The sequence below is a fragment of the Mustela putorius genome, unplaced genomic scaffold, assembly GCF_011764305.1.
Source record: "Mustela putorius furo isolate JIRA1106 unplaced genomic scaffold, ASM1176430v1.1 tig00003988_pilon_pilon_pilon, whole genome shotgun sequence".
Lineage (NCBI taxonomy): Eukaryota > Metazoa > Chordata > Mammalia > Carnivora > Mustelidae > Mustela > Mustela putorius.
Genome location: NW_025422127.1, coordinates 13,412,844 through 13,436,999, shown reverse-complemented (window position 1 = coordinate 13,436,999; position 24,156 = coordinate 13,412,844). Strand labels below are relative to the sequence as shown.

General features: G+C 48.0%; 1 protein-coding gene across 7 annotated transcripts in view; it reads right to left on the bottom strand.

The window, feature by feature from the left end:
* Positions 1-4,150: 4,150 nt before the first annotated feature.
* CRACR2A (calcium release activated channel regulator 2A) overlaps positions 4,151-24,156 on the bottom strand; it is a 196,594-nt gene continuing 176,588 nt past the window's right edge. For 6 of the 7 annotated variants that reach the window (XM_045071733.1, XM_004778289.3, XM_004778290.3 and 3 more), the window contains 3 exons: positions 20,605-20,706; positions 18,350-18,426; positions 8,811-16,991 (listed from right to left, as the gene is read on the bottom strand). In XM_045071733.1, the coding sequence (XP_044927668.1) occupies positions 16,907-16,991; positions 18,350-18,426; positions 20,605-20,706 (264 nt within the window). In that variant the 3' untranslated portion in view covers positions 8,811-16,906. Of the gene's footprint in view, positions 4,680-8,810; positions 16,992-18,349; positions 18,427-20,604; positions 20,707-24,156 lie in introns of those variants that run through there. The other variant, XR_006604273.1, reaches the window with a different exon arrangement.

Here is a 24,156-nt window from a genome sequence, read left to right as displayed (position 1 = left end):
TGCAAGTCAGAAGGCAATAGAAGAACAGAACAATAGGAAGCCTTCTCTGTGCCCAAGGCAAGGATGGAGCCTCCCAAGAGAACATCTGTGCAGGGAGGAAGGAGCAAATCTAGAGATGCAGAAATATTTGTTGCACATACTGTTGCGTGTTGCCACGAGATGTGGAAGATCTACCCTTGCCACCTGTTGTCTGGGGACTGGGCATGGCTTTTGGATCAACCACGAGATGCTACTTCGTCAGCAGCGCGAGGGCTGTGGGTCCAGTCCCAGCTGGAAGGAGAAGAGCCAAGTAGGTAGTCGTTCCTAACTTCCCCCGTTCCACAGAGACTTCTCCAGTCCCTTCCACGGAGCAGACACGACACTAGGCGCTCGGAACACAGGAGTGAGCACCACAGATGCGTCCGCCCTCCCAGAATGGACAGGTGACCGGAGGAGCAGAGCCTGAATGAGAATGACAGATACAATGGAAGAGGAAAAGCAGAGGCTGCGGGAGGCTGTGGTCATGGTCATGATCTCAAGGTCATGGGATCCAGCCCCATGGGGGCTCCACGCTCAGTGGGAGTCTGCCGGTCTCTCTCTCTCCTCTGCCCTCTGCTCCTACCCCTGTTGCACTCTCTCTCCCTCTGAAAAGGAAAAATCTTTTCTTTTCTTTTCTTTTTTTTTTTTTTAAGAGAGCCTCTCTGAAGATATGACTTTAAGCAGGAACTTGCAAAAACAGAGACAGAGGGGTGAGGCAAGGGAGGGAGGGATGGGGAGGCATCTATGTCAAGACCCAGCTCAAAGGCAGCCAGAGAGCTGGACACATTTGGAAAAAGAGGAAAAGAGAAGAACAAAGGCCAGGCAGGCCAGGGGAGAGCAGTGAGAAGATCCGGGGCCCAGGGTCAAGAGCTCCAGGGACCACCGTGTCAGAGAGGTGTTTGTCTTGGACACTGAGAAGCCACTGAGGGTTTAGTCAGGAAACTGACAGGATAAGATTTGTACCCCACACATGCTCGCCATTTAATGAGCTCGAGTTGGCAGTTCTTTCTGGAATCTGGTAATAGACTTAACCCGCTGCCTACTTCAGAAAACCACAGACGACCACAGACAAGGTCAACGTAAATCAGGCAGAGCCTCTAGGAGCCACGAGCGGAGGGTGGAGATTGAGGCTTTCTCTGGGATGCTGCTGTGGAAAATGGCTCGAATACAAATCGCTTCATTGTAGGATTGCCTTGTTCACCAATCAGGGATCCACAAAGGGGCAGTTTGTGCCACTCTGAGATTATTTGTGTTATCCTTTCTGGTGTCATGTCATACTGTTCTCCCCACAAGGATGGCTTCCCTCAGCTCAGAGGATGTGATTGTATGGGAGGCGAAAGGGGGTGGGTAGGGTTTGTAAGAGGCAGGCTCTGCATCTCGGGTTGGTTCTGCAGCATCCGAGCCCCAGCAGCAGTTTACAGGGGAGCAGAAAGCTCAGCATCGCTTCCAACTCACAGACGGATTCTCAAAGCGTCTTTCTGAGGCTTCATGGATCATAATAGGTTTCTGATATTATGACAATTGCTTCCTGGCCACGGTTGGTTAGCTCAGTTGGATACAATCTTGTGCTTGAAGCCAAAGATGCAGGCTTCCCAGATTCCCCACTCAGTTTCATGGTCATGGATGATGCCTTGAACTCCAGCCAGAGTTAGAGATAAACAGACCTGGGGCAGAAGGCTGACTCCTGCAGCCAGGGGCTCTGAGACCTGCTGAGAGTTACTTGGAGTCTTTGTTCCTGCGTGAATCCTTCCTCTGTTATGTGCAGATGAGGGGACCACCTTTCTGCAGGGTTTACAAGCGTGGATAAGATAGTCTGAGATGGCCTGCTGACTCACCCCACACAGCAAGCAGCACGTGGCAGCTGCTTATAAATGAGGGTCCCTGTTCATGGAATCGAGGGCCCCAGATGAGGACATGCAGATTCTCTTAGGGAAGAAGGAGGGAGAGAAAACTCCCAGCAGAGTCTCTACCCACAGTAGACGGGAATGCTTGCTTTGTGGGGCCAAAGAGAGAAGGCACGAGATCCTGTTGCTTGGAAACAATCCTGAAGGTGGTTTTGCAGAGGTCTGGATGAGAGACACCCTGAGCGGTCAGAACAGGGTCAGGGCTGGGGGAAGCTGATGTCGTTAAATGTGACTCGGGCCTTAGGCCACCAGCTGCATGGGGCAGCGTGGGACAAGGAGCTCATAGTTGGCCGTAGTGGCAGGAGGCTGCCCACAGTGTCCTAACCGAGGATCCTGGGAGCAGAGTCACCCGGGAGCAGAGGAGCACGGGTCACGCTGGAGTGTGGACTCTGGAGCGAGGACCCCAGTTCCTCTCCTGGCTGTGTAACCACAGGCAAGACAGCTGGCCTCTCCTTGCCTCAGTTTCCTTGACCTGTAAGCTGGTGGTACTATTCTCCACGGAGGAAGGTGGGAAGGATGAAACGAGAAGAGTGCCTAGGATGCGGTCAACAGGATGATGTCCTCTATCATGGTCGATTACAGGCTAAGGCTCAGACTCATGCCGGGCTCTGAGGGCCTCCGGGATTTGGACACGATGGCCTCTGCGAGCCTCCCCACTCGGCTCCCTGTGTCTCTGGGCCACTCTCTGTGCCCACATCTACGATGCTGTCTGTATTAGCAGTATCTGGTTTCGTGCCCGGTCTCTCGGCCCTGAGACAGCAATGTCCTGGAAGGAAGCTTCTAGAGCTCACTTAACTTTGTGCATCCTCGTTGAGTAGAGTCCCGGGGCCCATCAGAGACCTGGGATCAGTACTTGCCGCAGAGACAGATGATGACTTGCTCCTGTGACTCTCTTGCCCATTGCCAGTTACACCTGTTGCTCCTGCTCTTGAGACCTCCTGTGTGGCCCCCTCTAGGCCCAAGGGTTCTCGTCTATGTAACCAAGGTGCTCTCTGGGCATGATCTCCTGGGGGCCCCCTCCCCGACCCTCCCAGGGGCCTGAAAATCTGACTCTCCCTTTCTGCACTTCTACAGGTCTTATTTTGTGACCCTGGGCTCAGAGTTTTCTCAGAATATCCTGTGCCTGACCTTTCACTGGGGGAAAGGAGGAGGACTGCTGGCCTTTTTTGTGGGGTCCAGGGTCAGGGTGAGAAATAAAGCTCAGAGGGAAGAATGAAGGTCCCCTCAGGACCGCAGACAGACCGCACAGACGCTTTGCCGGTGAGCAGCCAAGGGAAACAGGACAAGAGGCCCGGGTGTGGGTCTTCTCCGGGTGCCTGACTGCACTTCATTAGTCTGTGACTCTCCTGCAGTGGGACTATCTCTTGGAAAATCATTTTAATAACAAAGAGGAAATGGAATTAGGGGTCCTGGCTGCCTGCTAGCTGGGGCTGACCAACTCTCATCCAGACGGGGACGTCCTCTGGCTCTGCTAATATTGCTTATTGACGATCTCTGATTAGATTTTGTGCATCGCTCCCCAGAGTATCCCCAAACAAGGAGGACTTGGAGAGAGGTGGGCTTCTGAGGAAGGTGAGGGAAGGGGTTGGAGGAGGAGGGCTGCAGAGGAGTTCGGGATCTGGGTTGAATGGGCAGGGGGTGGGGGGGCACTGGAATTGATAAGCAGCAGATGGAAGTGGAGGGCCAACAATGGGGTCACATCTAAGTGCCATGACTCTGGCCCCTAACTTCAGAGTTGGGGGGCTGGACATATCCTATCGCTCTCTGCTTACGGCCTGGTCCTGGAGGAGGTCCTCATGCCCACTAATTCCCCAGTTGCACAGACGGAAGATGATCCGCAGACGGTGTCGTAGAAGAATCTGGTAAACTCAAAAATTCTGGGCACTCCTGGGTTTCCTGTTACTCCTGCCCAGTCCCCAGATCACATCTAGCTTTGACTATTTATGTGCGTAGGAGGAAAGCTGGACCTGGAGAATTCAAAGTAGTGGATGACACAAGATCTACTTTTATTTGGTTTGAGGTTTGCAGGGTATAATCCCTAAGCTCCCACTTCCTTCCGAGAAACCACCTTTCCTAAAGCTCGCTGGATTTAATCGGAAAAAATCCGTGGTTGAGATTTAGTGACTCAGGGTATGGGGTTGAGGCAGGCTACCAGGGACCAAGGACACAGCCAGCAGGGTCCAAGGTCCTTGGCTAGGAGCAGAATAGAAATCAAATGCAAGCCAGCAGGAAGTAAGAACAGAGTTTACTGAAGTTACAGAGAGCAGATACAGACGGAGCATGTGGGAGACTCCAAAAAGAAAAGGAGAGAGTCTCATCTTTGCTTGGGGCCTGGGGTTTTTATTGAGGATTGTGGTCCAGTATAAGCGTCCTCTCAGGCATCCTGGAACCGGTTTGAACAAGGGCCCAGGTGTCCGCTGTAAGTCACTCATTCCTTAGAGCCTCGGGGTCTTGGTGCCAAGATGTACAGAACCCTTGGGCTGGAATATGCACATGATGGCTTCATGGAGGCATTCTCTCCCAGTTCTTCCTTAGATGTGATCTGTTGTGCTCCATGACTTCCAAAGAAATCATTAACTCCTTGTCCCTTACAAGGAGGACACATATTATTTGCACTAAAAGGCAAGTGTACAGTGGGGGTGCAGGTCCTAGCAAGGGTAGAAGCAGGACAAGGAGCCAAAGTCAGATTTTGATGGAGCTCTTCAGTTTCCCTATCCCAGAAGGAAGAAGGAATGGCCAGCCTGGGACCACACTGGGCTGTGGGAAGGTAGAGAGGAAAGGCCAAGGTTGAAAATGTGGTCTGGCTCATGGGCAAACACAGGTCATGTTGAAAGTTGAGGCAGGCGGTTGATTATGAGGTTCTTTCTCCCTACCCCCCACACCCTGGTCCTCTCAGCACAGGGTCTTGGGACCAGCGCCAGAAAGCCTTACCTGTCTTTTTGCCCAGAGTCACAAATCTGTCACTTCCCTGTTTAAAACCCTCCACAATTTCCTCATCACTGACCAGGTAGCATTTAAACTTCTCTGGTGCAGGCAGGCTCTCAAGGTTTGGCCTCATCCGCTTTCATCCCCAGATTCATTCTCCACTCCTGATCCCAGAATCCTCTTCCCACATCTGCCCACAAGTTGGGCAGCCAGCCCTGCTGGATCCCCAAACTGCCTTCTCTCACTTTCTTCCTGTCATCACTATTCCCCACTGTTCCCCTTCCTTCTTTGCCTGAGGGCACAAAAGGCAGCTTCCCCCCAACTCCAAACCCAGGGACAACTTAGTCTCACTAACTTCCCGCATCCCAGGGCATTCTGCCCTGTCCCTCTCATTTCCTGTCTCTCTGCGAGGTAAGTCTCACTGACTTTGGGATCCTTGATTTTTTTCTCCTTTTTTATGGTCCAAGGGCATAGTGTATTGCTTGGCACGATGGCACATATTCTAATTCTCATGGAAAGTATTTCAAGCCATCAGTGGTGGGGACTATTGGGGAAGGAGTTGGGATGAAACCAGAATGGGTGGAGTGTGCGTTTTCCTCAGTGTGTGTGGTGTGTGGGTGTGTGGTGTATTTGTGTTGGATACAAGCATGAGTGTGTGGGGTCTGAGTCTATGGTATGTGTGGTACATGGGTGTTTAGTGGATGTGTGGTGTGTGGTTGTGAGGGTGAGTGTGTGGTGTGTCTGAGTGTGTAGTGTGTGGTACATGTGTGAGTGTGTGGTGTCTGAGTGTGTCATGTGGGTTGTGTGGTATGTGTTTGGTGTGTGTGATATGTCTGAGTGTGTGGTGTGGTGGTGTGTATGTGGTGTGTGTGGTCAGGCACGAGTGTGTGTGTTTGAGTATCTGAGTGTGTGGTGTGTGTGTATGGTTCTGTGTGTATCTGTACGTGTGTGAGGGCTCTATAGCACAATGGATTCGATGTCGCTCCTGAGCCCCAGCTGCCCCTCTTGAGTGTTGAGCATCGGCACGTGGCTGCTCTCAAAGGCCTGGTCACTGAGAGGGTGTGTAATGCCACAGAGGCCTCAGAAACTCCTTAGGCCATTGGCCTCACTGAAGGCCTGCTGCGTGGCCATTGAAAGTCTCTTCAAGAATCCAGCCAGAGGGGAACAGCATGGGCAAAGGCACGGAGGCACACCAGAGAGATCCAAGGTCAAGAAAATATTCACACACAAGCAGAAAGAAGCTTTTTCACTATTATTCCATGCCATTATTTTTTAAAATGAGGGAGAGAGAGACCGGAAGAGAGGGAACACAAGCAGGGGGAGTGGGAGAGGGGAAAGCAGGCTCCTGATGTGGGGGGTCGATCCCAGGACCCTGAGATCATGACCTGAGCCGAAGGCAGATGCTTAACAACTGAGCCACCCAGGTGCCTTTCCATTCCATAGTCTTTTACTGTTAATAATGGTAGTATTAAATTTTTTAAAGCTCTTTTAACTTCTACTTACATCGGAAATTTTGATGTGTGTGTAGGGGGAGCGAGGTTCGGCATTATTTTTTTAAAATCCTGAAACAAGTAGAAGTAGCATAAATAAAAATAAATAAGCTAGTCAAGAAAAAGAAAAACTGCCCAGGTGATCCGAGTGGGCATCCAAGGTTGAGGACCTCCAGCCGGAACCACCGCATCTGCCTGAGCCATGGGCAGAGTGGTCTGGCTGTTTCCAGGTGAGGCAGCTCTCCTTGTCTCCCCATTGTAGCCCCAGAGCCAGCTGCTGCCCCACAGGCAGAAGACATGCTGGGGGTGGGAGGGCATTTATCAAGTCTCAAAGAGATGACACCCAGGGCCTAGACGGACTATGACTTAAATTATAGCTGGAGAAAACTGGGCTAGGTCCACCAAAGTGAGACAAGGCCCCAGAGAGGGTCCCCAGTGAATAACGGGGGAGGGGACAGAGCAGGTACCCTGCTGTGACTGGAGCCTGAGAAACTCTCATGCGAGGATTACTGGGAGCCGTAGGGCTCTTGGGTAGCAAATATCCTTCCCGGAAAGCTGCCCCAAACTTGCTTGGGAAGGCAGGTTATGGACTCCCAGGGCAGTGGGCCAGGAGCCAGCACAGCTGCTCACGGGCCTCTGAACCCAGCAGGTCACCCCTTTTGCCTGGGCCACAGCCTCCTCATCTGGGACAGGAGGGAGGTGGGTGAGCCCGTTCTGGGTTCCATCTGGGGCCGCATTTGCACACAATGGTCCGTGCAGAAAACCACCCCCGCCTGCCTCCCCTGCCTCCCGCCAGCCACACTGGGAGCGAGGGTGCCAGTGTTCACTGCCCAGTGGCCTTATTTGTGTCCCGCTGAGTTGAGGCAGGAACGTAGACCCTGGAGGCTCCCAGCCATTGCTCAGGCTGAAGACCGCAGTGCCAGCTAGAGAAGGGGAAGGATAGGGAGGGGGGAGATGGGCCTCGTGAATGAACATGGCCTTGGGAGGGGGCAGAAGAGAGTGGGAGGAAGGGAAGAGGGCGGGGTGGGCACCGAGGGAGGAAAGCGCGGCCTCATCTGCCTGTTTGTGTTTCTTGTACTTAGGATGCTGACTTCTAGCATATTTTTAAATCCATCAGACATGAAAGCCTGATTTAAATAGACCCGCAGTGTGAAGCTGGTAATTTCACTTGCCACAATAAAGGAACTGGCAGGACGCGAGCAAAGACGCAGCACCTCTCCCCATGCCAGGCAAGCTGCAGAAGCATGGGGAGACTTTGGGGCCAGGTGCTTCCAGCTCCCTGCCCCAGGAGCCGGCTGGAGGAGGGGGTGGTGGAAAGAGAGAAAGATAAAGAAGATGGGAAAGGGAGGGAAAAGTAGGGCAGAAGTGGGGCAGGGGAGAAAGTGGAGAAGGGTGAGTGGGAAGACGAAGTACAGAAATGGACAGGCTCAACATTCTCCTGGTCCACGGATGCATTCTGGTCAAGTCATCTAGACTACCAGGCACGCCTTATCCCGTATACTTTTACTCTAGTCTCGGTTCAAAACAATCCCAGACTCTCAGGTTTGGTGGGGTAGAGATAGAGGGAATCTTAAAAGCAGAGTGTTCAACATCTGCTTGAATACCTCTAGAGTTAGGGAACTCACTATCTGGTGAGGCAGCCTATTCCATTGCTGGGCAGTGCTCACAGGGACAAACTTCCTTAGGATAGGTTGCAATCCCCATGCTCGGTGCTGGCTGGTCCTAATCTGGCCTGTGAAGTCACTCAGAACAAGTGTAACACCCAAGTCAGCCCTTCATCATGGAACACAGTATTCGGGTTCTCTCCTACTTCAGTCCTCTTACGCTAGTTCCTAGTGTCCTTACTATAAAGGATTACTGCATCAATCTTGCTAAACCAAAGTATTTCTGGATGCTAATGAGTGTGTTTCCCACTGTAGTCAACGCAACAAAATTTCAGGAATAATAAAAGGCTTTTGCCATTCATTTTTTGTGTCATTCAACACATTCTTATTGAGTCCACACTCCAGGACCACGTTAGCCCGTCCTGTTGGCACAGAAGATATGGAAGTCCTTTCTCCAGGAGCTTATCTACAAGGAATGGAGCCAAATTCCTAAAGAGAAGAAGGGTGAGCAGGGGCAGAAGTGTCAGCAGAATCCAGGGTGGGGTGGAGCTGGTGGAGACCCTTAAGGGAAAGGGATCCGGGGGATTGTGGTCACGGCATTTTTATGAAATGCTACTGTATACTGGTGGGTTTCTGGGTATTTCTTCCCCTTGAGTACACTGAAGCATCAAGGGTGTTAAGTAACTTGTCTTCCTTTCTTGCTCCCTTATCTCTGATAAAACCCTCATTGTTGGGCACTGAAGAGAGAATCAGTCCTATAGTCATTCATGGAACATAATTGCTTGTAAAAGTGTTTCTGAAAAAATACTCGGGCATTGAAGAGAGTGAATCCTATATTCATTCGTGGAACATAATTGTTTGTGAAAGTGTTTTCTGAAAAAAAAATGTATTATGGTAAAGTATACAAAACATAAAATTTGCAGTCTTAACCATTTACTACTGTACAGTGACATTGAGTACAGTCACAATATTGCATGGAACCATCATTCCCCTCCAACTCCAGAGGTTTTCATCATCCCAAAATGAAAGAGTCTATAAACCATATGTGTAAAGTGGGTCAATTAGTGCACTATCTGAAGTCTGGACTGGGCAACAAATCTACACGCCTAGCATTTATGATGTAAATAGAAAACCGAATGAGACCAGAACCATGCCAGTGAGAACCCTGTAGTCTGCGACGCTGTGTTCCTGTCCCATTTTAAGGCAGAGTGGAAAGATACAAAGCATTCTTAGACAGAATTCTGTAGCCTGAAGGAATGCAAGTTTTCCTTATTCTGCTAGCCCAGAGAAATGGGAGATGCTCTCCCCTGAGGCCCCAGCTTCTCCTGGTTACCAAAAGTGTGGAGCTTTCTTTCTTGCTTATTCTGTTTTTATGTCTTTTGCACAGAGAGACAGATGATGTAATAGCTGACATTTGTCTACAGGTTTTCAGTTGACTTAATCCTTCCCCAGAGTTCTTGTTTGACCTTCACACTAGCAGACAGTAGGGCAGAGGACACTATTTTATGGATTTGGAAGCTAGGGCTCAGAGCACCAAGAAGTTCCAGGTTTTGCCTAAGGTCACACAACTGTGTTCATGTTCTTATTCTGAGCAGATCGTTAGGGATTAGAGAAAACATCTGGGAGAGGCACAGCCTGGGTAAAGTTGGTCAGTTCCACACCAGAAAGGAAGAAAACCAGGCAGGGAAGCATCTTTTATGCACAGAAGCATGGAGCCTAAGTCAAATTAAGTTGTTGAGCCGCCTGAGGGTAATGGATTGCTACTAGCAACAGCTGGGGAGGCTGCTGGGGTGATGAGATGGAATGCTTTGATGGGCATCACACTGTCTGAAATGCAATTGAATCACAGCAGCTGGAATGCTTCTCAGCACTCTGTTTTAAGAGCCAGAAGCAGCAGCTCATTTTGAACCAGGGAGGCAACCCCATGGGTCTACCGGACCCCAGAAGCCCAGATCTAGCCTCTGGGAACTGGGGCTCCAGTGGACTGCTCACCAAGTGGTGGGCCTTGTTCTTGAGAAATGATGCTCTGTTCTCAACTGCTTCTATAAGGCAACCATTGTTTGTCAGACACTGTACTAAGCATGAGGCAGAGATGAATGCTCCTGCCCTCGGGAGTTCAGTCCAGTGCATTTCACTCATTACAGCCCTGTGGGCACTGTGTATAAATAAGCACAATACAACAAACACCATTACAGAATGGCCTTGGGGAGCCTATACACTGGATGTTAAATCATATACCCTGACACTCTGTCCTTGACCTGGTGCTGCACATACTCAATAAATTCTACTTCCATAGTCATCTTACTCAAATTCATTAGGAGGCTCCTTGAGCTGTACATGTTTTGATTCCAAGTTAAAAAACAAAAAATCCCATTCCTTCTGTCCATGTTCTTTGGACATTTTTGCTTAGTATTGCAGGGTTTTTATGGGTAGTATTTACTTTTATAGGTCAGATGGATCCAGTCATAATTCATTATGATGGCACATGCCTCACTGGCCCTAAGTGTCCTCATTTTCTGGGTGGAGAGTCTCCTGGTGGTATGTCAAGAGCCTGCAAGTACCACTTCCTAATCAGAGCCAAAGTGTTGAAGTTCCAGCCCTGACAGAGGCGTCTGTTCTTGGACTTGACTCAGTCCTGCCCCAGGATGATAAATGAACACAACCTCATTAATGAACAAGTGCTTCTCAGTTTCTACATTGAGTTCAGGTCCTCAGCCAAGCACCATATGGTTTCCCAACCCCCATCATTTCCAGGAAGTTTCTTCTTAAGTAGGACACTTTACTGAAACTGGCTCCACTGAATTGTGTGAAAGTTGGAGTTATGATGTTCTTTGTTACTGTTACTGTTTGTAATTAACATATTTATTAATAGGGACATTAATGGAGGTAGGAAGTGGGGGAGCTTTTGAAAGATCCTACATCATGTTAACCATCATCATCCTTACCCTTCACACTGACACACACACCCCCAAGGAAAGAAGGGAAGAAATAACAAATAAAGGGTAAAATCTTATAGACTTTGACTGAACTTTGTTGGGATTTGTGCAGTCAATTTCTTTTCCCCCAGATAATAGGAGGAGAGGTGACAGTGCTCGTAAGCCCAGTCAGCAAGAAGTTACTTAAATATTTGTTTCTGTATGTTTGCATACTGTAATTTCATTATTTTGAAGTAATTAAATACTTATGATCTGTAGTATTCTCCCACCTATCCCTTCTGAGTGAAACTTTGTGAAATGTCTGGCTTCCTGGCAGGAAAGGGAACACTGTCTGAGGGTTTCTGGCCTTCTTTCACTTCCTCAAAGAGATGGATATTTTCTTGGGCAGCTCGTCTGCAGCAGGACATCCAGAAGCTCAAGGTAGAGGGGACAGTTCTCAGACCTGAAAGATTTCTGAGTTTCATACCCCTCCTCCAATCCAGAAGATAGGAAAGGCTTTAGGGAGGAGGTTAGAAGTGGAGCTAAGGCACGAGACAAATCCTGGAAATGTTGTGTGAAGTGTGAGGAAGGAAGCAAGAACTGACAAGTAGAACTTGTTTTGTGCACAGTAGAGATGGCTAGGAAAGTGAGGTTTTTGAAACTTTAAACCCGCTATGTTAAATATGTTCAAAGACCTAAAGGAAAATCTGAGAATAAGGTCCCACCAAATACAGAGAATCAATAAAGATATAAAAATGATAAAAGGGACCAAACAGAAATTTTGGAGTTGAAAATACAATAATGGAAATGAAAATTTCACTAGAAATTCCCAATAGCATATTTGAGCAGGCAGAAGAAAAAAATCACTGAACTTAAAGATAGGGCTGTTGAGATTATCTAGTCTGGGGAACACAAAAAATAAAGAAGGAAAGTGAACAAAACCTCAGAAAACCATCAAGCATATCAACATATGCATCCCAGGAGTTCTAGAAGGAAAGGAGAGGGAGAAAGGGATATAAAGAATATTTAAGGAAATAATGACTAAAACCTCCCTGAATTTGATGAAAGCCATCAATCTACCCATCCAAGAAGCTCAACAAACTCCAAGTAGGATAAACTCTAAGAGATCTAAAGCTAGACACATCAAAATCAAACTGTTGAAAGACAAAGACAAAGAATTTTGAAAGCAGCAAGACAGAAGCAAGTCATCACATACAAAAGAACCTCAATAAGATTAACAGCTACTTTCTCATCAGAAACCATGGGGCCAGAAACAGCGCATGGTATATTCAAAGTAGCAAGGGGAAAATAACCCCGTCAGGCAAAAGTTCAATATCTGACAAAACTATCTTTCAAAACTGAAGGATAAATCAAGACATTTTCATCTAAATGAAACTGAGAGCAGTGGTCTTTAGCAGTAAAACTAGTGAAGTAATACTAGTGAAGAGAAAGACCCTAGGTAGTTACTTGAATCAACATGAAGAAATAAAAAGCACTGGCAAAAGTAATTACATAATTAAATATAGAAAATAGTATGAATGCATTTTTTGTAACTTCTTTTTAAATCTGATTTAAAAGAGAACTGCATAGAAGCAATAAAAATAAATCTATGTTGGTGGGAAGAAAATGTATAAAGATGTAACTTGTGACAATATAAACATACAGGAGAGGGGAATGGAACTATACAGGAGCAAAGTTTTGTGTGGTATTGAATTTAAGTTGGTATTAATCCAAACTAGATTGTTATAAACTGAGATATTAATGGTTACTTTCAGGGCACCAACCAAGAAAATAAATTTAAAAAATACTAAATGAAACAAGAAGATAATTAAAATAGTACATTAGAAAATAACTAACAAAAGAAGGCAGTAATGGAGAAGCAGAAGAACAAAAAGACGTACGAAATACAGAAAAGATATAGCAAAATGGCAGGCATAAATCTTACTTTACCCAATATATTAAATGTAAACAGAGTAAACTTCCTAGTGAAAGGGCAGAGATTGGAAGAATATATTAAAAGACACGATCATACTATATGTTGTCTACAAGAGATTCAGTTTAGATTCAAAAGCATAAATAGGGAGAAAGTACAAAAATAGAGAAGGTTATAGCAACAGCAACCAAAAGAGAGCTGGAGTGTCTCTACTAATATCAGACAAAATAGACTGTAAGACAAAAATTGTTACCAAAAGCAAGAAGGACACCTTATAATGATAAAGGGTCAATTCATAAAGAAGACATAACAATTATAAACATATATGAACCCAGAAATAGAGTCCCAAAATCCTTGAAGCAAACCACTTTAGGAGAAGGCAGCTCTGTCCTAAATACTTGAACCCCATGACCACTAGGATTTATTCCCTTGAGCTAGCATTTTGCCTCCTTTAAAGTTCTTTCTTAAAGTATACATATGGCCCTTAAGCCACAATCTGCATTAGTACTTTAGCTGAAATTGGTTTAAGATCCTTTAGAGCATTGGCTGCTAGTGACAGGACAAAGGGTTGAGCTATTTTTGATAGAACGTACAGGTGTGACCTGGAATGGGCTCAAGGGGTAGAGTAGGGAAGAGTGGAGTCCAAGACTGGGTTGAAGTGTTAAGGAAAGACAAAGAGTATCAGATGGAGAGAGGTGGAAGAAAGCTAATATATTACAGAGGAACAGAGAAGACCCCCAAAAGACCATCAAGCAAATAAATGGTAGACAAATAGCAAAACAACTGGGGCAGGGCATCTGGGTGGCTCAGTCGGTTAAAGCATCTGATTCTCAGTGTTGGCTCCAGTCATGATCTCAGGTCATGAGATTGAGCCCCACATATGGCTCATCAAGGAGTCTGCTTGAGTTTCCCTTTCCTTCTCCTTCTGCCCCTCCACCCTGTGCACGCTTGCTCTTTCTCTCTTGTGCTGTAAAATAAATAAATATATCTAAAAACAAATATCACAAAAAACAACCAGAGTTTTGGTTCGGTGCTGAAGCCCCTGGTTTGGCAACACAGGGCTGAGGGCAGCCACAAATGACAGAAGAAGTGAAAGGAGTCAGAATAGGGAAGAAAATGTGGAGCCAACGCTGGTGGCGAGCAGAGGTCAATCTTAGGTAAATACCCTAACAGTAGGTCTCAGGTGCTGTCTGTGTCCTGGAGAACCACAGGCAGGGAGCAGAGTGAATTAGATTATGCGGAAGCAGACCACATACACTACGAGATATGGTACTGACTGGAAAACCAGGAAACCCACAGGAACAAAGGAGAGCAGAGCTAAGAGCAATGCCAGAAACAAGCTCATATGCCAAGGAAATGGGCTCAGCAATTGAGTACTCAAATAAGGTAGTGTTTATGAGAACACCCACTTACAGGGCTTAGTAAGTGTTAGCTGGTTCTCAATCTGAAATTAGGGCGAGGTTAGTGGTCTGGGCAGTGACTCAATGTTGACAACAAAGGTAGCCCCTACCTGTTAGCACCTATGTGTACTGGGCACTGTGCTAAGTATTTCACATTCATTGCCTCATTTAATATTTAAAGTGTCCGTGTGAGGTAGACATTGAAACCTCCAATCTACAGATGAACAGGAACCCTGGCCAGGTGACTTCAAGGTCATTACAGCTATGTAAATGGTTTGGAGCCAGAGGTTTCTCTGACAGCACTCTGCCAGGCCCTGGGACAGGCTCACAGTCACGGGGGTGACTTGGATCACCTTGATAGCTTACGGGGAATTTGGAGAGAAGGGGAGGCTCTGACCTTGGCACACAGAACTTCTCAGAGGCTCTCTGAGGTCCCATCCTCCATACTTGTTTCAAGTGGGGTTAGAGAAGAAAGCAGCAGGGGCCTAAAGACCCTCGCTGCCCTCTCTTCTCTGCCTGGACTTTTGAGGTTTTGTGGGCTGTGGGGTCAGGCACTAGGATCACTCCACCCTGTTCTAAATCCTGAATGCTCTTCTCCTAAATGGAAAAATGTAGCCCCAAGCCAGGGACTTGGTATAGGGTATAAAGGCATCTGCGGGCTTGGGAAACTCCAGGTATAGCCAACTTGCCCCATAAGTTCCAACTGTCATCTCTGCTTTTTTGTTTTCAGAAGCAGGAGATTCAGTTTACTTTCTTTATGGTGATCCTTACCTTCTATCTGCCCCCGCCCTGCTCAACAACACATATTCACATAGCAACACACACCCACACAGATGCTGGAGGGCCACTTCTGGGTGACCCATCACCCCCTGCATCCCACGAATGAGACAATTGCCATGGTCCTTTCTTAGAGAAAGGAGTTTCCTGTGAGTTCCCTTCAAATTTGGACTGAAGGCAAGGCTAGCCTAAGTTAGAAGATGAAGCTATCATCACAAGGACCCTGAACAAGAAGAACCAGAACCATCAAAGAGCCCAGCATTCATTTTACAGATGAGATGGTCGATCAGACAGGGAGCTGCCTTCCCCCGAGATCATGGGGCACCTCCTGGGGCTCAGTGCTGGCTTTTGTGCTGTACCATCCATGGGCTCCCTGGTGCCTCCAAGCACCAAATGAGGGAGAGAAAAGCCTGAGAAAAGGAGGTAGGCACTTGCCTGGTGACCCATGGAACTCTGACACTTCTAGGAGTCTGGGGAGGAGGCTACAGGGAACACCCTTAGGAACTCTGACCAGCAGACACTCTACTACCAAGCTGGCTGTATACCGTTGTCTTGAATCTTCTTGGAGGCCTGTGGACACTTTGTGCTTCTTTCCCTTCCTATGTTGTGCCACTTAGGTATGGATACCACTCACTTTCCTGTAGGGCTGGGCCTGCAGCACATGAGTGGTAGGGGGCGGTGAGCTTTATGATCTTTTCATCCAGGCTCCCACCCAAGCCAAGAATGCCCTCCCCTGACGGCCCGCCAGGGATGCTGGAGCCCAGCTGGGGCTGGGAACTCATCACCACCCAGATGAAGAGACCACATACGGGCCCAGATCATGCCCCTAATGCAACATCCCAGGGATGCTGAAGTCTGCAGCTACACTCTGCTCACTTCTGAAACACCAGCTATATGTCCACAACGTGGCCACACTTTCTTTTTTTAAATATAGTCTTCTGGAAATAAAATAATAAAATAAAATGAAGTCGGTAACTATGGACCCAGTGCTGGGCCTCACTGCCTGCATGTCAATCTACCCCATTAATCATCATGTACAATTTTTCGAAGAGCTATTTTGAGAAACATTGGAAAATGGCTTTTACAGAGCTATATATACCTTATTTATACACCAGAAATGGTCGCTCTGTTTAGCAGCAGATGGGTTTTTCCCCTCGTTTTCTTCTCATCTCTTAGTCAAAGTTAAGTAGGAACTAAGCCCACTCACTCACCCCAGGCACACATTGATCACCCACAGTCCACCTTGGAGTCAGGGCTGTGGGTGGGGGGTTGAGAGGAAAGGGTGTGGGTTTCTCATAAGGCATGTTCCAGAGACTGCGAGGGGACAAATACAGGAGGCATGGTGGCTGCTGAGACACGGGGTTCTGCAGCCCAGCAAGGAGCAGGATCCCTGCGGGTGGGGTGTGCAATAGAATGTGGATGCTTTTCTCAACACCACGTGGGCATCTCGAGGTCTATGAAGCATATGCCAAGAGCATCCCATTGATATCCAGAGAACAGGAGCCAAAGGAAGACCCACCGCCCTGGTCCTGTGTCTTTGGCCTACAGGAAGCAGCAAGTCTGCCCTTCGTGGTTGCCATGACAACCACGGTGCTGCGTTTCCTAAGGGCAAGGGGAGCAGAAGGGAGGTGGGGAAGGCATGTGGTGATTTTTCTGGAAAAGCCCATCTGTTTCTTTTCCCCACAAAACTAAGCTGGGGGAAGGGGTGGGAAATGGGCACCTGGGTCTAGAGAGAGAAGATAAAGAAGATTCCAAAATGCTCCAGGAGCAGCTTTCCTGGCTGGATGTGCTTCCCCTCCTGTTGGTGGAGGCAAGTCGCTGACAGAAACAAGGGCTTAGGCAGGCTGTGGTGGCAGCATCCAAGCAGGAGCCCATGTGCAGGAATCAGGGTAAGTCCTGTGACCTCATGTCCACATGGAGCAGGGCTGGGAGGACTCTTATCAGCCACAGCAAGATTTCTTTTTGGCAGGGCGGTCAACCTGTATTGTGTCCTCCCTGGCTGTATCTTCTTGTTTCTTGAGGATCCTGGGAGAGGGGAAGGTATAACATCAGTAGTGGAGAGCACTAGGTCCTGGGGTTACAGGCCATTTGGATGGTAAGGAAGGAACTCAGCCTCACCAGAGCATCAGAGAATTCAAAGTGTCCCTCTGGGAAGTACAGGTATGTAACCATAATTTGTAAAGACAACGTTTAGGCAATATGGATCTTTCGTGACACCTCTTCCAAGAAGCCTCGCCTGATTCTCCAGGTGGTGTAAGTGTCCCTGACAGCATTCTAGCCATTTCTCTATTATAAACCCATCACCCTGCATCAGAAGGTGCTTCCACCCTTCTGAGGGTGGCTCCCTCAGGTGAGAAATCCGCTTGAAGCCAGGACTGTATGTTTTGTCTCTGTGTCTCTGTAGCCTATCTAGTACCTGGCACACAGTAGAGACTCAAAAAGTATACTTTTGCGTTATTACCCCTATAGGAGTTCTGTCCCATGTCGCTACAGTTCCAGATTAAATGTAGGAGGTGAAGGATTAAAAATAGTGCGAAGGATCTTATCCCTGCTTGATAGCCTCAATGTGTTTTCACCTTTAGCATCTCTCTGGATATTTACAACAACCTGAGTCAGCAGGGATGCTCTGATGAATGTTCCTAAGTTAGACTTGGCCTACGAATCAGTGTCAGAGAAAAGCCTACAGGGTATTCCATGACTCCACAGCCTCTCCAATGCATAGATAAAGTGGTTCTGGATAGATGGGTAGGTGACTGGATGGATGGATGGATGGATGGGTGGGTAGATGGAATGAAATGAATGCCTATAAATAAGTGAATAAATGAGTGAATGTTCAAGTATTGAGAATAGGGCCTTCTTCTTTGGGATTTTTGGGATTTTTAAAATTTTGGTGTAGGGAGAGGCTTACGAAAACAGTCTTTAGGTGGAACTAACCCTTTAAGACTGTCCCCTTGGTGCCTCTAGTTCCTCCCAAACAGCGCCTCCCTCCCTGGCTTCTGCCTTCTCCCCTAGAGTCTGTATTGTAACTGTTGTTATTCCTAGCTGGATGCCAACGATTCCCTGCTAAGATACTGGCCAGTGTTCAGGGACCTGTGATGTGACCTTTCCCAGAAGGATTTGCATTTTAAAAGAAGATCCCTGGGGAAAAGGCAGCTTTTAAGCTGCAGAAGAAGGCGGCAGTGGGGGTGAGAGGCAGGGGAGCGTTTCCTTTTTGTCCCTATTGTATTTCAGAGGGCTGTCCCTGAACCCCACACAAAAGTCTAGGCCTCCAGCCCCTTTACCCAGAAGGCTCCAGAAGACAGAGGGCGGGGGCGTAGGGTCTGCACAGAGGTGAACGCAGGTGCTTCCCACCAGATCACGTCTGCGGGGATACACCTCTGTACCTGGCTAGATGGAGCAGGGACTCTTTGGTGTTGTGACCGGAATAGGCACTGCATTCATAGAAGATCAGATTGTTCTCCTGGAATCATAAAGCAGAGGAGACAGAAACAGAGTGCTGGGGGAGCTCGACGGAACCATGGGAGATGGGAAAACAGCCTGTCTGCATCTCTCTGCATCCCTCACTTCCCCTCGAAGACCCTCTTCATTCCTCTCCCCATCCCTCCTCTGTATAAGAAGGTTGATTCCCCTCGATGCCCTAGGCTCCCTAAGGCAAGTTCTGTAACCATCTCCCAGGTGAGCTATAACAATTGTAAATCACAAAACAGCATGCCACCTTAGTGCTTTACACATTCCCATAATTGCTCTCAGGTATGTACATGCTTGTTTCCTTTTCACACCAGCCTGTGATGCAGATACGAAGGCTGGGACGGGCCACGTTCTTCCCACTGCACAGGCAGGGAAACCAAGGGCACAGTACAGACAGGGTCTGTTCATTCAGTGACTTATGTAGCTAATGGTGGGGCTTTTCGCAGGACACTGGCCCTGGGGCAGTTGTCCCTAAGGCACTCCAGTAGAAAATCTCCTTCACACCAGTTAATGAATATTCCAGCTGCCTAGGCTGCCAGCGTTGGTGCCACAGGACAACTGTCCATCCCCTCAGTAGGCAGAAGCCATCCTGCCTGCATGGTGGGGGCTCTTGGCCAAGGCTCATCATTATGCCCATTTATCAATCCTGTTAGTAGATTTCCTGCTTCCTCGGTAGGGACAGTGCTAATGGCAGGGAGGCTGATGCCCTGTGGGGATGCAGGCAGCCGAGGGAGGACACTTCTGCTGAGGTTTGCAGATCAGGGGACTCTACGGACACTGGGACACCGGCTCCCAGCTACCCCAGGGAACCCTGCTCCATCCTTGGTTCTCTTCACCCAGCCCCTGTAGGCACTGCTGTTGGAGCCTGACTCTGGTATAGTCTTCGGAAGAATAAAACCTCCATGATGGGGGGAGGGAGACTTCACAAGATCTAGAATTCGAAGACAAGCTTTGCCTTGTAGCTGGCTTCCTGACTCCACCAGTGAGGACACCTGTGAGAAACTGGATCAATACTAGTGGCTCAGAGCCTCGTTTTTGTTTGTTTGATTGCTTTCAACTGACCAAAAAGAGACAAAAGGGGAAAAAATGGGGTGATAAAAACACAAGCCTGCTGTTCATTAATCAAAATCTTTGGATCCAGATGTATTTTGGGATGCAGAGATTCTGAGTCTCAGAGACACAGCAGATGTCTATACTGTGTCACCGTCGGTGGGCCTGGGACAGCACCCTATAATCAAACATATTAATACTACTTTGGTGAAACATCTGAAAATTCATTCAAGCAAGGTAAATGAAGACCAGCTCCCCATCAGTTCTGGTCAGAGTTTTCTGCCAGATGAGACATGAGAAATCTGTAGAAATCTTTCGAATTTCAGTACTGGGGGTCAGGGAGGGCAGACAGGCAGCTAACTACCTCGTCACCCTTCTTCTTCCTCCTTTTTTTCCTAGACCCTTAGCCTCTGTGCCTGTTTGCCTAGCCTCAGGGGCCGTGAGTCCCTGTTTAGAACAAGCACACTAAAAAGTTTGGAATCCCCCATTTTCTCAGACATAGAGTTTCCTGAAAACCACTCGGAGGCAGGAGAGACAGCTAAGGAACGAGCACCGTTTACTGCCTGATTTCCATTGAGCCTTAAAGGTCCCCAGCTTGGGTAAGAGGGCTGATGCTTATATTTTAATGCTGTGTTTTCGAGTGCATGCTCTGAGTTTATCTCAAGCTCACAGCTCGGGGCTCAATCTTGATAGAATGGATAAGCTCTCTAACAGAGCTGTTCAAAGAAGAACAAGCTGTCTTACAGATAGCGAGTGTTTCATCCCTGGAGGTGATCAAGTAGAAATGCAAAAGAACGGATTTGAGTATCAGATAGGGGATTTAAGTAAGTAACCTATTACTATCTAACAATTTATCATTCTGTGTCCCAAGGAAGAGAGTCTGGGAAAACTCCCCCTACCCTAGTCCCTGCCAACTCTATCTTGCAGTGCGTGGCTTTTACAGAAAGTACCACGTGTGCAGGACATGGGCCACTCCCATGACGCCAGGACACCAACCCTGCCTGCTTGCTTCCTTCCCAGGGGGCTTCCAGAGAAAGTTCCTTCCCAGGTTCTTGGGGACAGGCCTGACTGCCCTCAGGGTCCCACCCTGTCCAGAGAGTCAGAAACGTTTGCTCTTTACCTTGGCAAGCCGCTCTCCGAGGCCTTGCGGAACTTCCCGCTCTTTCTCATTGTCAATTTTATTGCCCAGCAGAAGAACAGGAATATAGTCTCCCACAGCTTCCTGCAGAACAGATAATCCCCTAAATGAGAGAAGCATCCATAAAGAAACCCCAGAAGGGCAGGCTTAAAATGCTGGTGGGAAAGTTACAGTCTGGCTTGAGAGTCCCCTGCTGCCCCAATAGACCAGGCAAGAATAGGGTCATCCCAAAAGCGGAAACGGAACGTCACCTTCTCCGATAGCCTCAGTTTACAAAGCTTCTGCAAGGTGCCTCAGGCCTGCCTCCCAGTGCCCCCCAGACTGGGCTGTACAGTGACTCCCACCCCCACTCATCGCTGCTGGGTGGGACATGCAGGCTCCCCAGCTGTGCTGTGGGTAACAGGATGAGGGGACAGCAGACACGGGTGAACTATGTGTCCCTTTCCAGGGGTGACAGCATCCCTGAAAACATTCCTAAGTGACCAGACTTAGTCAAAATGAACCAGAATGAAGCAAAGGAATTAAGACAATGTGGTTCGGAGCAGTTCTAGCGGCTGCTTATACTGGGGCCCTATACTGGGCACATAAGCTCCCTGAAGGTTGGGTCCCATTCTGATTCATGGTACTGGGTCCCCAGCACCCAGTCTATGATTGTTGTGTATGGAATCTGAGGTGACCGTGCAGGGCAGTAGAGACCTCCGGCAATGGGGGGTTGGACAGAAACCCGCGTGGGAAGAGCTCAGTGCCCTAGAAACTCCACTTCTGGAGGAACAGAAGTGTAACAAGTAACAGGTGTATTCACAGTGTCAACTTTCTTTACTCCTCCGGTGACCGTGGTACACAGCCACGGGCCTGCTCCCTGGAGTCCTGCATCCTGGAGTGTCCTCCCTTGTGAAATGTGTGTACTTCATGCGCCTCTCAGGAGGGCAAACAAAGGGCCCACAGCGCACAGCTATTGAGTGAGTTAATATGGTAATATTCACATGTAAGCAGTTTATTTTTACTTAGCGAGATATTTAATTAGGGGCTTTTAATAATAATTTGGTAACCAATAGTTATTCATTGTAGCTAAAATGTTTTACTGAATAGAGGGTTGGGGGATGGCAGAAGCCGACAACCGCTTATAGTTTTGCCAAGAGTTTAACCACTAGATAGCACCACTTTAAATAAATGTCCCACGTCCATCTGAGAGGGGTGCATGTTTTAAGTTTGAATGCAATTAGATTTGAAATTAAGCCTCCACGGCTCCTCAATGTACACGTTCCTTTTTACTGCAGTTCTGTAGTGGGAAAAAACAATTCTCATTTCCTCCATGAGAATGTTAAGACTCAGAGAATCCGACAGAACAACAGCAAAGTCTTCTGAGTTATGAGGACCCTACAGTATACAGGTTCATGATTCTCCAACGGTTTTCTCTAAATTCTGATTTCCAGGGAACTCTCTGCTATTTAGTGTCTTATTAACTAGAACCCTCTCAAAGTGGTATCTCCATTTACCCATGGTCAGATGGTAACTCATGTGGGTGATGATAGCGCAAAGGCGCTGCCTGATTTGGAATGCGTCTTCCAACCCATCAGAAATAGATCAGATTATGTACACTGTAGTTGAGGCGCTAAGTGGATCACACTCTGTTCCAAGTATCTGCAAATGAGAAATGACTTCCGGCATGGAGACCTGCTGTGGCTCCCTATTACCAGAGTGTTCGGGAATGGGAATAGCCCCATTTTCGGACTGTGTGGTGCCACAGAAACTTGTGCGAGGACTTTTTCAGAGAAAAGGAAAAAAAGAGGAGGAAGCAGGGAAATGGGCCAAAAGGCTTGCTGTTGTAGAGCACATGAGAGTTATTTGTAGATTTATGTGTGAGGGATGACTAAGGCTTGTGGGATTTCTTGACATGGAAACTCTGAAAATATGAGCATCGGACTTGAAATCCCCAGGCAGAATTCGAACCCGGATACAGGTATTTTAGAATGAGTGATGGTTTCAGTCTCCTCGCTGGCCAAGGTGGTGGTGGGTGCCAAATGGCCACATGGGGTCAGATAGGGAAGAATGACCAGCCCAGCATCTGAGCCCTGAGCACCCACAAACACAGGGGTGCCTCTGAGGGAAAGCGGAGGCAGTCTTCTTTTTTAAAGCAATGCCTGGATATAAAGATAAAACACCTTAGAAGGAGTGGAAAAAAGCTACCTCTCTCCCCACTCCACCCCCACCCCCTAGCTAGAGTTGTGGCTTCTGTTTTTCCTCATTGTTCCTCTCTAATGCGAATACTGTGGACAACTGGCTTCCCCCTCCACAGGCCCTGGCCCACCACTGATGAAGAATTAGGCCTAACTCCAAAGAGATGGCAAAAATAAGTAGGCACAGGCACAAGGCCAGAGAGTGCTATCCCTCCTGGGGGTCAGTCTTCATCACCAGGGCCCAACAACAGGCTTTGATACAAGGCCAGGGGGAGGATGGGGGCTGGGATAGATAGATGTCTCGAGGTCCTCTCTGACTTGAAACTCAAGTCTTCAGCTCTCTGCCCAAACCTTATGCTTTTCACGTACCCAGCTAGTTGTTCTGCCTGTGTACTGCTTGGCACAAAGAGGCTCGATCTGACCCACCAGATGAAGCAACATTTCCTGTTCCAAGTTTAAAGTCCAAAGGGTTAGGGTTAGGGTTGAAGGTCCAACCTCCTGTTGAAGGTCCATCCCACCTCTGGTGACATTTCTATAGATGCCATTGGCATGGCAGGGCAGAGGGAAGGAATCGAAGTTGTTTAGCTGGACACACAACCTCTGTGGTGAGGGGGGACCCACCCCTTTTCAAAGACTCTATTCAGTGAGCTATTCAGTGAGATGGACCTATGCAGCAGGTTCCTATCGCTGTCACCCGGCGCAGAAGCCTCTCCATACCTCCAACCGTCTGAGTTGCCTTTCTTTGAACTTGAGCTTGTTGGAAGACAGACGTGTTGAAATTCACAAGATTACCCACCTCTGACTTTAAATAACATGAGCTGTCAACTTGGAGCCGAGGACTGGCATTCAGCTCAGAACGTGCAGCTGTTGGGTTTGCTTGGCTGTAGTGTGTGTCTGTGTGTGTGTGCATGTGTGCGTGCGTGTGTTAATATCCAATTGCTGGGAGGCAAGAAAAAGCACTTAGCCAGGATAGTGCTGCTAGTTCCCTGGAGCCAGAACCAAAAAATTTCTCAGCACATTAAAGCATGTAGTTATGCTAAGAAAAAAATGACTGCAAAATTATATCTTGGGGGTTTCCATATTTATCCACCCCCTGGACTATGAGTCAAAACAAGATTTATTTGTGTAGTCGTTTTAAACTGCCAGCACTTCAAGCTCAACTTGGAACATGGGGGAAAAAATCAAACTGCTATTTTTTGCTCTGTACTGAACATGGCCACCAATGACAGAGATTCTCATTCGAGAATTAGCTCGTGGTCCATGAAGGGAGAGGAGAGGGGGCCTGGCCCCTTTGAGCTATAACGGAGCATTGTGCTTTGAGGCGAAGTGGGAAGGATGGAAAAGAGAAATGAACACC